Raw genomic sequence first — 18,462 nt, forward strand, 5'->3', positions numbered from 1 at the left:
TAGCATCAGAAAGATGGTGAATCAAATTTTATACACTATCATCATAAACATGAAAATATCTTTATCAAAGCTCAATAGATTTAAACAGCAAAAGTGATAATATCATCATATCAGCTTTAGCTCCTAAAATGTATACAGAAAAGAAAAACCATTACCACTAAGGTCAAACATCAGTGGGAAAGGACTGCAAGTGATAAAACCATGACATTAACCACTCCAGTCTTTTTAATACAATCCAGCATAACCCAAAAACAGTTCTGTACTCCAACTGAACTATTTATCACAGACAAAAATGTCTTCTTGACAAAAGACAGATTCATGTTAAAAAAAAAAAAAAAAAGGAGCACAGTTTTATACTGAGGAACTCTTACTGCTTCAAAAAATATTTATAATTCTTTAAAAATGCACATAGCGTTTTATCATTTATTGAATATCATTTTACTTCCTGTCGTAATAGAATTTCTAAGTCAAGTTAAATGTTACAAGTTGGAATGAAGAAAGATTATGCTAACAACAAATAGGAAAAAATTTTTAATTATTTTAGAACAATACTCTCACTTTTTTTAACTTTTAAAAGCTAACATTTTTGGAGTTCCCATCCTGGCCCAGTGGAAACAAATCCAACTAGGAACCATGAGGTTGGGGGTTCAATCCCTGGCCTTGCTCAGTGGGTTAGGGATCCGGCATTGCCATGAGCTGTGGTGTAGGTCGCAGAACTCGGCTTGGATCTGACGTTGCTGAGGCTCTGGCCTAGCTGGCAGCTGTAGCTCAGGCTGGACCCCTAGCCTAGGAACCTCCAGATGCTGCAGGGGGGCCCTAAAAAGACAAAAGACAAAAAAGTAAATAAAATAAAATAAAATAAATGCTAACATTTCTATGATTATTTTTTTCTAAGATTATTTTCTAATAAGAATCACTTATCATTAAATAATGAACTTTCATACAAGCTACAGTCCATTTCCACATTCCAAATGTGACAATTTCAAAGTAAAGTTATAAAAGGTTAAGAACCAGAAAAAAAAAATCAGATACAAATCACAACTGAAAATATAAGAGCTAATGCTATACTTTTCATGTAAATTACTTAAAATTTTTCATCTTACATGTTCTTTACTTAGAGTTATATCTCTATTTCCACCAAAAATAATGAGATAACATTTTCGATTTTTAACTGACCACAAATCAGTCTGTCAACAACTGCTAAACGTTTAACAGACTGACTTACACTCACCCAACTAGAAAATGCTGAGAGGGTTGTTATTACTCAGTAAACGTGGGTGGCCTTGAAAGTGAATTAATTAAGAATCAAAGAACAAAAAATATTTTTTACTTTAACACTCATAAAACATTAAGGGTTTATATATTTAATTTCAATTTAAAAAGAGAACATCTGTATGTGTCCATCAACTTGAGCTAATTAACACAACTTTAAAAAAAAAAAAGTTGTTACAGTCAACTGAAAAGTTCACAAGCACTTCAGTAAAAGAGTTTTAAACAAGAATATAAGCCTGTAACATATTTGGTGAACCACAAATTAAGATGGGAAAGGCAGTGAATTCTATTACTCAGATTTTAAATAAACTACAATAACTAGACACAATACTCAGAATTTTAAAGTTTTTTTGTCTTCTAATTGCAGCACAGTCCACATATTTTTTTAAAATGCCACTTGATCTTACTGTAGGAATCAGTATATGAGTACCAGGCAAATGTAATCTTTCATTAAGATGTAAAACCATATGTACTGGAAGAAGATTATTTTCAAAAGAACATGCACTAATTAGGGTTAATATTTCAAAGAATTATGTTCAGAAATAACAGCACTATGTAACAAATAAACAAATTAAAATTACAAAATTAAAATAATTTTTCTCATAAATGTTGCCCTCCTCCTATCTCATTCTAGTAATCAGTTTTATACACATATAGCAATGGCCTCAAACTATTAAAATCATCTTCCGTTGCCTAATCTCCAAAATATACAAACAACTCATACAACTCAATCAACAGCAAAAAAAAACAAACCCAACTGAAAGATGGGCAGAAGCCCTAAATAGACATTTCCCCAAGGAGATATACAGATGGCCAACAGGCATGGGGAAAAAATGTTCAACGTCACTAATTATTAGAGAAATACAAGTCAAAACTACAATGAGGTACCACCCCACATGGGGCAGAATGGCCATTATTAGTAAGCCTACAAATAACAAATTTTGGAAAAGGTGTGGAGAAAAAGGAACTCTCCTCCACTGTTGGTGGTACACCTGATAGGGCTAGAGCAGTCACAGGTGGTTGCAGAAGTCCCAGCGGAGGATCACAGATAAAGAGGGAAACCTGGGGGATGCTGGGAGCCCACTCTAGTAAGTTCAAGAAAAGGCAGGCTTGCTTAACTAGTGGAGGTGCAAGAACCACCTCAGGTCATTGGGTGGGGGTGGGATGAGACCTGCATTCAGATCCAGACCCAGGGCAGGCGTTGGAAGACCAAGACCGCCCTTCAGAGGATCTGCATTCACACCTTACCAGATACTAAGGAGGAGCTACTGCTCCCGCAAAGGAAGAGGCGGGCCTTTCCAATGCTCACGCCCCTTGGATGATAAAACTGTGGCCCACCGGTTTCCTGAGCAGAGCCTCTGTGCCTACCCACCTGCATCTCTCACAAGCGTCCGATCCTAATCAATCTGTTTCCTGCCTATCACTTTGTCTCTCGCTGAATTCCTTCTGCGTGGAGGCATAAAGCACCTGAACCTCGGTGAGTCCAGACACAGGGTGAGTAATCCTAATTTAAAACCGTGGATTTTAAATCCCAATCTGGGTTCTGGCCAGGTTAGTTCTGTCAGTTTCACAATCACTATGGAAAACAGTAGGGCACTTCCTCAGAAAACTAAATATAGAATTACCATATGATCCAGCAATCCCACTCCTGGATATATATTCAGACAAAACTTTCATTGAAAAAGCTGCATATACCCCTATGTTTATTGCAGCACTATTCACAATAGTCAAGACATGGAAACAACCTAAATGTCCATCAATAGATGGACATTAAGATATGGTACATATACACAATGGAATATTAGCCATAAAACGAACAGAATAATGCCATTTGCAGCAAGATGGATGGAATCAGAGATTCTCATACTGAGTGAAGTAAGTCAGAAGGAGACAGATACCATATGTATCACTTACATGTGGAATATAAAATATGGTACAGGTGAACCCATCTACAGAACAGAAACAGACTCACAGACATGGAAAGCAGACCTGTGGTTGCTGAGGGAGAGGGAGTGGGATGGACACGTAGTTCGGGGTTAAGAGAGGCAAACTGTTGTTTTGTTTTGTTTTGTTTTTTTTTTTTTTTGCTTTGCTTTTTTAGGGCTGCACCTGTGGCATATGGAAGCACCCAGGCTAGGGGTCAGATTGGAGCTATGGCTGCCGGCCTGCACCACAGCTGCAGCAATGCTGGATCTGAGCTGCATCGGCGACCCACACCACAGCTCACGGCAATGCTGGATTTCCAACCCACTGAGAGAAGCCAGGGATAGAACCCGAATTCTTATGGATACTAGTCAGATCTGTGCTACAACGGGAACTCCCAAACTGTTATATTTAGAATGGATGGTCCTGCTGTATAGCACAGGGCACTATGTCCCATCACTTGTGATGGAACATGATGAAAGATAATATGAGAAAGAGAGTGTGTATAGATGTATGACTGGATCGCTTTGCTGTACAGCAGAAATTGACAGAACAATGCAAATCAACTTTAATGGCTACATGCTATTTATAGTTATTACAAAATATTGGCTATATTCCCTATGATGTTCAATAATTACTCATCATTTAAAAAAAAATTTCTAACCTGAAATAACCTATTTTTTGTTTCCAGCCAAGGCAGAAGTTCTCAGGGCAGGAATCAAAGTAGCACCAATGGCAGGAACCTGAGCCACAGCAATGACAATGATGGATCCTCAACTTGACTGAGCCACCAAAGAACTCTTGAAATAAGCGTAATGTTCTGCAATTCCAATATAACCTGAAATAACCTGAATTGTCTATAATTCCACATTGTCTCCAAGACCAAATATATTTTGTATGATCTTGATTCCAAATGATATGCCTGGTTGGTTGGTCCATTCTCTGCACAAAAGGAACATTACAGGCGGCATGAGTTCTTACCTGGCCTTCCCCAACTGTTTCCGTATCAATTACTGTGATGATGCCTGGGACCAGAGGACTCCTCCTTGAATTACTGTGAATGGCAACATCATCTTCTGTCACACCAGAAGGCAGGGTGCCTGTCAGCTGAGTCACCACTTTCCCAACCATGGTCAGGCCAGTTTTCAATGTCTACACAACGAAAGGTAAGATGAATAGTTTCATATCAGTATTTGCATTCTAAATAGAAATATACATTTTGTTAATTCACATCAAATCTTTATTCTCTTATAAGGTTTTATGTAGCAGTGCACGGACACAGAAATTCAGTCTGATACTTTTTTTCTTTTGGCCACAACTGCACCATGTGAAAGCTTTCCAGCCAGGGATCAAACCTATGCTGACACAGGAACCCAAGCTGCTGCAGTGACAACCCCAGATCCTTAACTCGCTACACCACAGGAGAACTCTAGCCTTTTATACAAATTTAAATATTTCTTAGTTAGAAAACTAGTATCAGTTTGAGTGATGGCATCCGTAGAGTTCTCTGCAGTTCCCATCATGGTTCAGCGGTTAACGAACCCAACAAGTATCATGAGGATGCAGGTTCGAATTGATCCCTGGCCTCGCTCAGTGGGTTAAGGATCCTCGGTGCGTTAAGCATCTTAGTATTGCCGTGAGCTGTGGTATAGGTCAAAGACATGGCTTGGATCTGGCATGGCTGTGGCTGTGATGTAGGCCCGCGGCTACAGCTCCAATTCAACCCATAAAGGAACTCTCCATATGCTGTGGATGCAGCCCTAAAAAGCAATATATATATGTGTATATACACATATATATAAATTGAAAAAAATAAAGAGTTCTTGGAGTTACTATCATGGCACAGCTGAAACAAATCTGAGTAGGAATCATGAGGTTGCAGGTTCGATCCCTGGCCTCGCTCAGTGGGTTAAGGATTCAGTGTTGCCGTGAGCTGTGGTGTAGGTTGCAGACATGGTTCAAATCTGATGTGGCTGTGGTTGTGGTGTAGGCTGGCAGCTGCAGCTCCAATTCAACCCCTAGCTTGGGAACCTCCACATGCTGCTGGTGCAACCCTAAAAAGCAATAAAAAAATTTTTTAAATAAAAAAGTTCTCAAAGACAGCATGGTGAGAATAAAGAGCTTTGTTTCACATGAAGGTAATTAAAAATATTTACTTCTTCCCCCTTCCTCAATGCACAAAACTTAAAACATGTGACATAGTAAGAAATAGAAACTATGCGATGTTCTAGTTTTGTAATAGCATAAATCTCTCTCTCTTTTTTTTTTTCTTAATGGCCACAACTCCAGAATATGCAAGTTCCCAGGCCAGGGACTGAATCTGAGCTGCATCTATGACCAACACTGGGCTGGGGATTTAACCAGCTGTGCAGGGCCATGGATCAAACCTGTGCCTCCACAGCAACCCAAGCACTAAATGGATTCTTAACCCACTGGACCATGGAAGGAACTCCTCTAAATCTACTTTTCTTTTTTTTTTTTTAAAGGCCACACCCACAGGATATGGAGGTTCCCAGGCTAGGAGTCTAATCAAAGCTGCAGCCGATGGCCTACACCACAGCCACAGCAACACTAGATCCAAGCCGCATCCTCGACCTACACCACAGCTCATGACAGTGCCAGATCCTTAACCCACTGAGAAAGGCTAGGGATCAAACCTGTGTCCTCCTGGATACTAGTCAGGTTTCTACTGAGCCATGACAGGAACTCTGTATAAATCTACTTTTAAGTTTACTTGCTAGCATGAAAGAGACTGAGACACTGGTGGAATCTGCATGTGAAAAAGACTCTGCTTCCAAGTTACATCTATAATATAAATATTGCACATGTGTTCCATTCCTGGCCTGGGGAATTTCTGCATGTCATGGACACAGGTAAGAAAAAAAAAAGTATAAATTTCCTCAAACATCTCCCTCAGGTTTGTAGAAGAGAAAATTGAGGCTACAGAAATTAAGTAAGATGGCAGGTCAAACAGCTGGCCAATGACAAAGCCAGAATTCAATTCTAGAACTATCTCCAAAGCTTAATTTTAAGTGCTATCCAATATTGCCTTGTAATCTATTCCTGTTACTACTTGTGATCTCACACTTCATAAATTCAGAAAACACATGAATACTGGGAGGGGAAAAAAGGAAAAGTGAAGGCCGTAATAATGTATCCTAATAAATACTTAAATAAAATGACCAGCAAAGCCATTTGCTGAATTCAAGCAAAATGATATAACTTACAGCTGACTGAAACCAAGAAAAAGCCACAAATCAATTGCAACTGTTTTGTTTAGCGCTAAAAACTCAAACTGCAGTGATTATAAAACACATTAGTGTTCCTCAATTAGCAGCCAAACATTTGTTTCAATAATTCACAAGAAATGACTTACACAAAGTCTGTTAGAGTGTTGTCAAGAAAGCCTCTGACAAACCAACAAAACCAGGCGCCACAGTGTATTGATGTCAAAAGCTGGCCAGGAAGCCTGATTAACCTCTGAGATGCCTCAGCTGATGTACTTACTCCATTAATGCTAATGGAGATGGTCCCACTTAAACATGGAGCTATCCCTTTATCAAAGGAATGCCTTTCAGGTTTAAAGTCTTTGATTGTATATCCTCCCCATTTGCCCTTGAGCCTATTATTTCATGCTCTTATACCAATGAAAAGGAATAAAACTAAAATAACTGGAGCACACAGAAAGTGGGAAGTAATGTACCAAAGCGAACCACAGATAAAGGGAAAAGTTAATATAAGAGAACTAGGAAAAAACTCCAGAAAGAGGGGAAAAACAGAGTAGTATATATTTCACAGTCAAAGGCTCATATTACAGGAAGACTTAATGATATTTCTCAACAAAAAACGTATGACTACTGTTGGGGTACTTATGGTGGACAAGACACTAAAACCCAGATTGAACCGTCATCAAATCTGTACTTTGTACAGTGACATGACAGTCATTAACTTTCAAAATAAGGTCCATAGCAATGAGATCCTGCTGTGTAGCACTGGGAGCTATGTCTAGTCATTTATGATGGAGCGTGATAATGGGAGAAAAAAGAATGTACACATGTATGTGTAACTGGGTCACCGTGCTGTACAATAGAAAAAAAAATGTATTGGGGAAATGACAATTGACTGCAATTAAAAAAAATAAATTTTTAAAAAAACGTCCAGTGCAGGGGGTGAGAGAGGGATGTGCAAGTCTTCTACATTCGTAAAGACCTTTGCTTCTAGGAGAAATTTGTTTCCGTATTAACAGCAAACGTATCAGTGAGCACTAGCGTCCTCACCATCTGAAGTAACTACATTTTTCAAAAGTTCTTTATATTCTCGACTAACCTTTGTAAGAACATTCACAGAACGAATCTGTATCTCTACGAGTGCTGAACATAATAAGACTCTAACAAATGTGTTAAACCATCTCCTAAAACGGGCCAAACATTCAAAGGCACATGGTACAGAGTCAGCAAAGGGTCACTAGGCATCTTTAACCTTTCTCATGCCCTATCGGCTGTCCTCCCTCCCCATTAGTACTGATGGTGCTGCTCTCACAAAAGCTGTTAGTTGTCATTAAGAGGTTATCAGATAACAGGAGAAAACAGAGGCGTTTTTATTAAATCAATTTACCACACTGGGGTTTTAAACACATTAAAAGGAAAAATCAAATAGGACAGTTATAAGGTAACTAGAATATATGGACCCAGATTTAATAAATGTTTCAAAATAATCCAATTTCAAAAATTTCAATATTAAATTTTTTCCTTCAACACTGCCACAGAGAATTCATCATAATTATATTCTTTATAAGGAAAGCCACATAAATTATTTGCAAAGATGAATTTGAAGTGCTATTTAAAAACCCAGGGAGGAAAAAAGTTTATTTCCACTAAGGAGATCTGAGCACATATACAATTAATATAATTTAGACCTATAATTATAAGGTGAGACATAAAGAATTAAAAATTCAACAATTAATCCTTCTATATAACAAAGCGGTTAGCCTCTGTGAAGCCACATAAGAAGCTGTCATCAGAGAAAGAAAATATTAATGATTATTCTATCAGAGAAAGTGATTTAGTATTTTCTTAAGAAGCACATACGCCATGGCTTTTCAAATATTTTCCATGTACTATCTCAAATATCATATTAACTAGAAATCATTAAAATGGTAAGAAATAAGAATTATTTTCTATTTTCAATAATGTCAGGCTAGGTAAATCAGATCAATCCTACCCATGAAAACAAGTAGGAAAACAGTGGATATTTTTTTTTTAACTCCCCTTAAAGTTATTAAATATTTAACAGGATACTGATGAGTTACTAGGTCCAAATCCAAGAGAAAAAGGAAATCCACCCAGACAAGTTAGCTGGTATTTGGGACTAAATGCACTGGACAATTCTAGAGGGGGCGTCTGAAAGAGACGGGCTGGTGCTTTTGGAAGAAGGTAGTCACACTCAAGGGGGTCTGTCTGGTGACCCCCTCCATGCTTTGGGTGAAAACATAAGGGGACACACAACAGAAATAAGAGTGCACCTGTGGTAATCAGGATCTCAGCTATTTCAGATGACCTTTATTTAAATAATTAAAGTAATCTCAATCCCTGAATTGGATTAGGATGATCCACGCCTGAGAGTGTCAAAGAACCCTGGTATCATCTCCAAATCAAAACTGCTTCTAGGAGTTCCCGTCGTGGCGCAGTGGTTAACGAATCCGACTAGGAACCATGAGGTTGAGGGTTCGGTCCCTGCCCTTGCTCAGTGGGTTAACGATCCGGCGTTGCCGTGAGCTGTGGTGTAGGTTGCAGACGTGGCTTGGATCCTGCGTTGCTGTGGCTCTGGCGTAGGCTGGTGGCCACAGCTCCGATTCGACCCCTAGCCTGGGAACCTCCATATGCCGCAGGAGCGGCCCAAGAAATAGCAAAAAGACCAAAAAAAAAAACTGCTTCTAAAGATTTTTTAGAACAAGGCCAACAAGGAGTCAAGACAGCCTCAGCTACCAGAAACAGCAAACAACAAAAACACACCTAAAAGGGAGCCAGATATTGGAGTTATCAGAAACAAACTAAAATGACTGTCTTTATTGTGCTTAAATAGTTTGGTTATTTAAGGAAAATGGAATTTCTAGAGAATCAGAAACCATCACTATTTACTAAGAGATTTTATCAATGTGTATGTATTTGATTTTATCAAACCTTATAGTGCATATTCTGAGATAATTATATTATTTTCAGCTTTATTCCATTAATGTGGCTAATTACACTCACTGATTTTGAGTAATAAACCAGCCTTATATTGCAGAATTATCCCAAAGGGATTGTGACACATTACCCCTCTGTGTATATTCATTTTTCTTCTGCTAGCATTTTGTTTAGGATCTTTCAAACCTATGAGACAGGACTACAGCTTTCTTTTTTCCTAATACTCTTGTCCAGTTTCCATACCAAGGTGATCTTGCATCTTGCATTGTAAAACAAGAATAGACATAATCTGACTTTTTTATCCTGAGGGAGAGTCTTGGTAATAGTGCAATTGTTTATTTTTTTAATTTAAGTGTAGCAATTTATAATATTGTGTTAGTTTCAGGTGTATGGCAGAGTGATTCAGTTATATATTTATTTCAGAATATTTTCCATTATAGGTTAAGATATTGAATATGGTTTCCTGTGCTATACAGTAAATCCTGGTTGTTTAATTTATGCTATTGTTTATTTGTAAACAGAATTCTCTGCAGAAGGTTTCTAGATCTGAAGGTACCTTTGAGAAAGTTTTCTTTTTTCTTTCTTTTTGGCTGAATTGGTGGCCGTGGAAGTTCCTAGGCCAGGGATTGATCCTGCGCCACAGCTGCAACCTGAGCTGCATCAATGACAACATCGGATCCTTAACCTTCTGTGCCACAAGGGATTTTTCTTAGTAAAATTTTATAACCACTTACACAACAAAGTACAGAGGTTGTAAGTATATATTGTGATAAATTTTCACGAATGAACATACTAATATAAGTAAAGTATAACCCATAATATAATAGGCAAAAATACAAAAGAATGTATGTATTCCAGAAAACAAAAGGTTAATCTGGAATACATCAACCTCAGAAGATTAATCTATCCACAAAGTTTCTAATATCCAATAACTTATTAGGAGAAATTACATTGGGGGGGTATAGTCATCCCAAATTTCCAATCTTTCCTATAAAAAATATCTACGCCTTGGATGTGATCAATCCAGATCTGATGAGATTTTTGGAAAATAATTTGACAGTATTTTAAACAAAACCTCAAGATATTCATGCTCTCTGACTCAAGAGTCCATAAGTACACAAAAAAAATTACCTAAATTATGAGGTGTTTTCCAAAATATTTCACAACTAAATAATTTCATGAATAACATTTCAAGATAAATATCAACCAAAAGAACAGGGGATAATATGTGATGGGACATGTTAAGACGAGCAAAAAACAGGTGACCTTTCCATTCATGGCTCTGTTTTGCCCTCATTTTATAAATGTATAAGCAAAAACAGGAATCAGCACTAAAATCAGCCTAACCCAAACAAAAATTAAACATTAATCACTTTATTCAAGAGTTAATGACAACACCTGATCTACTGTCAGAGCAATCAACGCCAACTCCATGGGTGACCAAGGGCTTCTTCAGGTGTGGTCATCAACAAAATCTCCGAGAGTTTAAGTGCAAAAGACAGAGCATATCTTTCGCAGTTCACAATACTGCCGTATATAAAAGTGGAGAGTTCTTTTCAAACCATAGTTAAGTCTAGCCTCATTCCAGCAAGTGTACTTCCAGCGAACAGTTAAACAACTAAACAGTTACTGAAGGAGGCAGTTCACTATGCGTTTATGTAGGGACCCAAACACATAATTATAGCAAAGAAGAACTGCAAAGTTATAATTATAACTGAAAATTATTCAGGATAACAACACAGTGAGCTACCCTGACAAAGTGTATGAAGAGATTCTAATACTTGAGAACCAGATCTCATTGGAGTGCTCTGTGAATCTACTAGAAATTAACTGAATAACACTGATGCTGTCTCAGATTTCTCTTCACAGAAACAACCATCACAATTTTTTCATACAGAGTGGAGAAAAGGAAGTAATTCTTATAAAGACTCTCAACTCTAAAATATATGATGCTGTAAGCAGAAAGCCCAGTCTTTCCCTTTGAGTGAAAAATATATAATGCTTCTCTCACCAAACCACATCATGTAAGCATTTGTGATCAGTCTTGCAGTATTTCTGTATTTGTTTCACATAAAACAGTGTGACCTTTGATTCCCTCCCTGTGGTTTGCTTTAAACTGTTGTTCTTTTCTGAATCGTTGTGTTTTCTATTACATGCTGTCATTTAGATTCACTGTGTCATCCCTATTATTAGAATTGTTTTGTTGTATACTTCACAATTCAAAGGATAGTGATTATAAGAATACCTTATAATCAGCCTAAAGTTTACGAGACATCATCAAAATTAACCCTCACACATACACCAAAAGAACTCACTTGACAAACATGCAGGGGGCAGCTCTTTGACATGAAAGAATCTTTGAAAGTGCCAGAGGTTTCACTCAAGTTCGCATAAGGAATGATATTCTTTTTATGCGAAGAAGGTTCGTGAATGTTCAAAGATGCAGAGGGATGTCAGTATAGGTAAAGTGATGCAAAAAAGAATCCAGAAGTCACTCCGTAAAACATAAAAAGCTTCTTTCCAAAGTGGTATTAATTAGATTACAGACTTTGATCTAGCTAACAGATGTAAATATTTTAAATTGGATAAAGACAAACCTTATAATCATTCCAACAGAAAATAAAGTATTATTATTTAGGAACCTTAAGAGACTGAATACCTAACGATTTCGCCAGCAATTCTCCTCAGGGGAAAAATAATCAACTTACTTTCCTGAATTTGTTCAATAGTTGTGAGGGAAAAGGGAAGGGACGATCTCAATTCAATTCCAGAAAGAAACATGATAAATACGCAGAGTAACTGCAACTCCCAGAGACCGCTGGATACTCACTTTAGCAGCACTAATGACTGTGGCAGTATAAGACTGAATGTTGTCTCCACAGGCTCCACCACGGGACTGATGACATCGAATCAACTGTGAGAGAGAGAGAGAGACCAGAAAGTCATTTCAATTAAGCTGTTTAACTCTACAGGCTCTTAGGATAGAGCTTATTTACCCTGCAGAATGGTGGTGGTGGGTGGGAATGTTTGCATGAGGGTTTTTCAGACAAACAGCTAAAAGCCCTGCTGAGACACTTTTACTCCTTTTTATAACCTCCTGGTGCCACTCAGGCAGTTTCATGCTCAAATACGATTTTTAATTACAAGATGAATAGTCATTAAGAATTCCTAAACTCCGAGATGGCAGAATTTGAGATCTGGCAGACTTTCCACAAATAAATTTTAGCAACATAATCAAAGGACTTAGATGTGACTTCCTAACATTAAATATTTAACATGCTAGTGAACTAGAGTTCTGTCCTCTAATTCCTACATAAAGATTGTAAAAGGAAACTTTAAAAAATAGACCAAAAAATGCGCCATATTTCCAATGTCAATTGTGTTTGTGGGAAAATGGCACCAATTGTGCATAAATCAACTATGACACACATGGTCCTAGTCCACTTCAGAGGGCTTACTAGTGTTAACATCAGAATGAAAAAGAAACGCCCCTATTCATGTCTGATGTAAATAAATTAATTTGCCAATTCTCAAAGTGAATCACTAGTTTGACATGCACGATTATCTCATGTGCTGAGCAACAGAGCAGGACTAAATTATCCACTGCTTCAACACCTCCTAAATTTTGGAGAGAGAAAGAGAAAGAAAGAAGAGAGAAAAAGAGAAAGAAAGCAAGCAAAGAAGGGAAGGAAGGAAGGGAGGCGGGGATGGAGGCAGGGAGAAGGGAGGGAATTCGCCAGACTTTTATGTTTAAAATTTTTAATAAATGGATATTAGTAGACTATTAAAATAGCTCCACACTGTGATATGAGCTATTCAAAGCCTACAGAATCCAGAAAGAATCTTGCTCTCCCAAAATATAAAAAGAAAATAATTTCAAACCAGGTCACACAATAAAGAATAATATGTAAGCCTCTTACTCTTTTAAAGTCAAAATTGTCATCACTGACATTGTATTAAACACACATACACACAAACCTTTAGCACAAGAATATATTATTGTCTGATGTGAGATGTTAAGCTGCCTCACTGAATGATTCATTAAGTAGAATTCAAAGTCAGTGGTGAGGAATTTTCCAAATCACAGGAGACTGGAAGACAGTTTCACAGAGGGGAGAAAAGGGAGTTTGAAAATTTTAACTAATCAAGAGAATCTCTGTCACTCACCCACTCATTCATTCATTCATATACACAGACTCAACGAATGATGAAAATTATCCCTCTGCTGCCTCCTGCAGCATGTGCAAGGAAAGACATTAGCTTAGAAATACTACTTCCCTGCTTCAGGTAATTAAAATAATCAAGGAAAACAAGAAATACTATGACTCTCAGTTCAACTAAATCTGAGTCAGCATTCCTACATAAACATAAATAAGCTGGAAATCTGTTTAAAACTTAGACTCACTGCAAAAATTATATTTGGGAATTCCCGTTGAGGCTCAATGGTTAACGAACCCAACTAGCGTCCGTGAGGACACGGGTTCGATTCCTGCCCTTGCTCAGTGGGTTAAGGATCTGGTGTTGCCATGAGCTGTGGTGTAGGTCACAGACGCAGCTCGGATCCCGTGTCATTGTGGCTCTGGCGCAGACCAGAGGCTACAGCTCCAACTGGACCCCTAGCCTGAGAACTCCATATGCCACAGGTAAGGCCCTAAAAAGACCAAAAAAAAACAAAAAAAATTATATTTGAACATCAGTGTATCAAAATAAAAGATAAGTCAGAAACTTCTGTACTACAAAACTCTATCACACCCAATTCCCACAAAATATTGCTGAGCAAAAAAAACAACATACAAAAGACTCCATATATTTTATATATATAATATAAATATACACATACATATATATGTGTGTGTATGTATATAAAATTATATATTGTGTTGTTATTTTGGGAAAGGTAAATATATATAACATGATAAATATATAAGCATATAAATAAAACAAATATAAAAATAAATGTACCTAATTTTTTTTTTTTTTTTTTTGTCTTTTTGACATTTCTTGGGCCGTGCCCGCGGCATATGGAGGTTCCCAGGTTAGGGGTTGAATCGGAGCTGTAGCCCCCAGCCTATGCCAGAGCCACAGAAACGCGGGATCCGAGCTGCGTCTTCAACCTACACCACAGCTCACAGCAACACCGGATCCTTAACCCACTGAGCAAGGGCAGGGATCGAACCCGCAACCTCATGGTTCCGAGTCGGATTCGTTAACCACTGCGCCACGACGGGAACTCCCTAATTATTTATTAAATGAAAACTCACACAATGAAGGAAGGCAGAAAAAGTGGGACCAAGGACAAACTATAGAACCTATGAATGCAGCATCTGACTGAATACCTTCAGTTTTAGGCAGAAGTGAAAGGTGAGTGAACTTTGGAGTTCCAGTCAGTGCTCAGTGGTAACAAACCTAACTAGTAACCATGAGGATGCAGGTTCAATCCCTGCCCTTGCTCAGTGGACTAAGGATCCAGCATTGCTGTGGCTGTGGTGTGGGCCAGCAGTTACAGCTCTGATTCAACCCCTACCTGGGAACTTCCATGTGCCACGGGTGCAGCCCTAACAAAACCAAAAAAAAAAAAAAAAAAGGAGAAAGAATTTCAAGAACATCTTGAACTCTTTTTAGTTGGTGTGACTTTTGTAGTGATACAAGCAAGCATTTGTATAATTATGTTTTTGGATTATAGGACTGAAGAAATGAAGAAAACATACTGACATCATAGTCTCCTATCCAAAACCAAGGACATATAAATAGGAAAAGGGAAACAAAAAGGAGAGACTCCTGTAGAAATGCCAATGTGAGCTTATTTCCAAAATGAACATGTGTGTATGTGGGTGCATGAGTATGAGTATGTGTATATTTGCCTATTTATGTGTATATATAGAAGTATATGTGGGTATATAACATGTATGTTTTTGAACTTTGTCCACTGAATGAAAGAATCTAGAAGCAATAAACACCAGTAACCATGAGCCCATCTACTGGACAAAGTTCAGCATCTAATAGCTTTGCCCACTACAAGAAACTAGTAAAACCAAAAGAAGATGATACCAGGGCTGAGACTTAGCAAGTACAAGATGGCCCTGGACATAGTCTTATGACAGCAAGTATGGAAATAGTATGTTTATTTAAAAATTTTTTGGCCACACCCATGGCATGCAGAAGTTTCTAAGCCAGGGACTGAACTCACGCCACAGCAGCGATTTGAGCCACTACAGTGACAACACCAGATTCTTAACCTACTGAGCCACAAGGGAAGTCCTAAAAAAAAAAAAAAAAACTGATGAAGACACATCTCGATGTCACAAGAACCAGACTAACGGGGTTCTCACTGGTCAACTCTGGGACAATTTAAAAACTAAAATAATAACAGACAGAACAAAAAATTAAAACCACAGAAATCCAAGAGCCCATGTCAAAAATACGGACGGAAAGACAGAAAGGAAGACAGAGTTCTTGACTACAATAGAAAGCCGAATGCCTACTGGTAAATGTGCAAAGTGGAAGAGGAAAATCATTAATGCACAAGCCTCACAGTAAAGACTGATTCAGGCAAGAATCATCCATGGATGCTAAAATTAGGCTAAGATGTTGATGAAAAGCAGGATATATGAGGCGCTTTCCAAATTATTTGTTACAGAGGAAAAAACAGTGATTATTCAATGTATAAACTGGACGAGACCTTGACAAAATTAGCATCACCAATAAAGGACAGATGTATATCATGTGCCTCCAGATGTGATGCTGAGGGAAGTAGAGAGCAACACTCACGTAGCGTTCCGGCCAGAAGTACACAGCCCAAATATAGTCTCGAGAAGCACATCAAAAATATTCAAGATAAAAATCATGTTATGAAAAAAAAAAAAACAAGAGGAATACATAGGGGGTTGTAGTCTTCAAAAATTATCAATCGAGTGTAAAAGAAAAAGAAAGGAACACTCCTACGAAATACCCGATCCCAGATTGGATCCTGCACCAAAGGAAAATATTTTCTACACATGACATGACAGGGTTAACCGACAAAATTGTAAATGGCATAAATGGCATAGAAAGGATTTTTGTCCTTTGCTTTGAATTGGAAATAAATCTTTCAGTGTATAAAATACCATATCTCATTTACTATGATGACCTTCATAGATAAGTGAAATTGATAAATAACGAATGGCAAAACTCTTGTTTAGATGTACACAGACAGTTAGATTCCATTAACTTATTCTATGCCACAAGTTTCCAATCTACTAATAAGAACAGAAGTCATTTCTGCCTCCTGATTTCTATCTCCTCAGAAAACTACTGTGCTAATCTCAATGCTGTGAGCTAAGATTAATGGAGTAAAGTTCCCTACAGAAAATTAAGCCTGAAAAAAAAGTAAGGCTGAGTCCAAACACTGATCCTAAGCAGTGAGTACAGACAATTATTGGGTGCCCAATTAAAACAAAAAGCAAAGAAAACAAACTACTAAGTTAAACATTCATTGTTGGTTGGTAGTTACCTTTGGAACACTCACACTCCATCACAAATATTCCAACATGGGCCCTGCCTTACCTTGTTTTCTGCATAAGCAAGCCAGCGGCTCCCAAGAGCAATAGGATTCATGTTGGGCCCTGGACAAGGGTAGCAGCCTGAAAAATTTCAAATGGCAATATTAAGAAATCTCTTAATAAATTTTCTGTTGGTGCATCATATTTTGATGCCATAAAAGAACAAATGCTTTTATTTTTTTTTATTTGAATTCCCATAACCCAGTCATTATTTTAATAGCTAAAAGAGTTGCATTTTTTTTCCTCCTCAACAGTTTCCTTTTGGTTTTGACCCCGTTCCAAAAAGAAACAAATCTGGGAAGAGCTGGTATTCACTTTTAGCAAAAATTGGGCATTTTATACAGTTATTCCTAGAACAAGAGAGAGGAGCCAAGAAGAATCGTTTAAAGTTCATAAACCTATAATTTTGTAAGTCTAGCAAAACTGTTGAGAAAAGAAAAGAGAAAGGATACAGTTGGCTCAGGAATTTAAGGGCAAAGATAAGGAAGACACCTAAAATAAGGAGGGGGGGAGGAAAGGTAACTTAGGTTCATGGCCAATGGGGAGACACTAATCCACAAAGGGTGCATCAGGAGATTTCGGGGAGCATACATAACCCTGTGCATGTACATTAAGCATTCAATTTCACTCTTCTTGCTTTCAGCCTAGACAATAACAAACTAGCAGGAAGGATTATTTCGTGGTTCTCTCCTTTCAGAAAGAACAAATGATGGAAATGTTCTAAAATTAGGTTCTGATGATGGCTGTACAACTATGAATATAATAAAATTCATTGAATTTTTTTAAAAAAAGAACAAAACACATACTCCTGACAGTGGATGCCATCCATGCAGAGGAACCTCAATGTCATCTTCCTGAACTCTACTAACAAAACACAACACAACTCAGTCAAGTAGGTGAAACGTCTCATCCTTGAGGCTCTCATCTCCCTTCCTGACTATGTCAATAAGGTCTCTGCAATGCCCTCATCTGTCAACTACACAAAACAATATTCTACTGTCTCATGAAACTGCCTTTCGGGGACTGCTCAAAGGAGACTACAGAATCAACACAAAAAGCTTAAGCAAAGGAACTCTGGGTTTATCACTCCACAAGTAACTAGTTAATATTTCCACAAATGTTTCTCTCTAAAAAGTACACTTAGAAGATCAAACCAAGTTTATCTATTTCATAGTAACAATAATCTTTTCTCCCCTTGGCAAAAAAAAAAAAAAAAAAAAAAAAAAAAAAAAAGCCAAATTGCATGAAACACATGAGCATAATGGGAAAAAATAGCCTGATCTGAATTGCATGAATAGGACACCTGAAAATACCTTACCCAGCAGAAAGTGCCAGTCTGCTAATGATGCTTAGAGAAACACAGCTAGTAATGCATGAGCAATAATGAAGTACTTTGACATGTACTATCAAAAATAAAAATGATTTATTTATTTTTACCGTCCTCCTACTTGATTAAGGCCGACAATTTGTGTCTTTTGTTTACTGCTGAATCTCTACTGACTAGAATAATACCTGGAAAATAGCTTAATAATAGGCTTAAATAA

The 18,462-nt window shown here is 37.7% G+C and overlaps 1 protein-coding gene across 12 annotated transcripts in view; it reads right to left on the reverse strand.

The window, feature by feature from the left end:
- Window positions 1–18,462, reverse strand: part of BCAS3 (BCAS3, microtubule associated cell migration factor) — a 580,495-nt gene that overhangs the window by 426,549 nt on the left and 135,484 nt on the right. For all 12 annotated transcript variants that reach the window (XM_021068160.1, XM_021068161.1, XM_021068154.1 and 9 more), the window contains exons 10-12: window positions 16,923–16,999; window positions 12,211–12,294; window positions 4,177–4,347 (exon numbers count right to left, since the gene is read on the reverse strand). In XM_021068160.1, the coding sequence (XP_020923819.1) occupies window positions 4,177–4,347; window positions 12,211–12,294; window positions 16,923–16,999 (332 nt within the window). The remainder of the gene's footprint in view (window positions 1–4,176; window positions 4,348–12,210; window positions 12,295–16,922; window positions 17,000–18,462) is intronic.

The sequence above is a fragment of the Sus scrofa genome, chromosome 12 (assembly GCF_000003025.6).
Source record: "Sus scrofa isolate TJ Tabasco breed Duroc chromosome 12, Sscrofa11.1, whole genome shotgun sequence".
In the NCBI taxonomy this organism is placed as follows: domain Eukaryota; kingdom Metazoa; phylum Chordata; class Mammalia; order Artiodactyla; family Suidae; genus Sus; species Sus scrofa.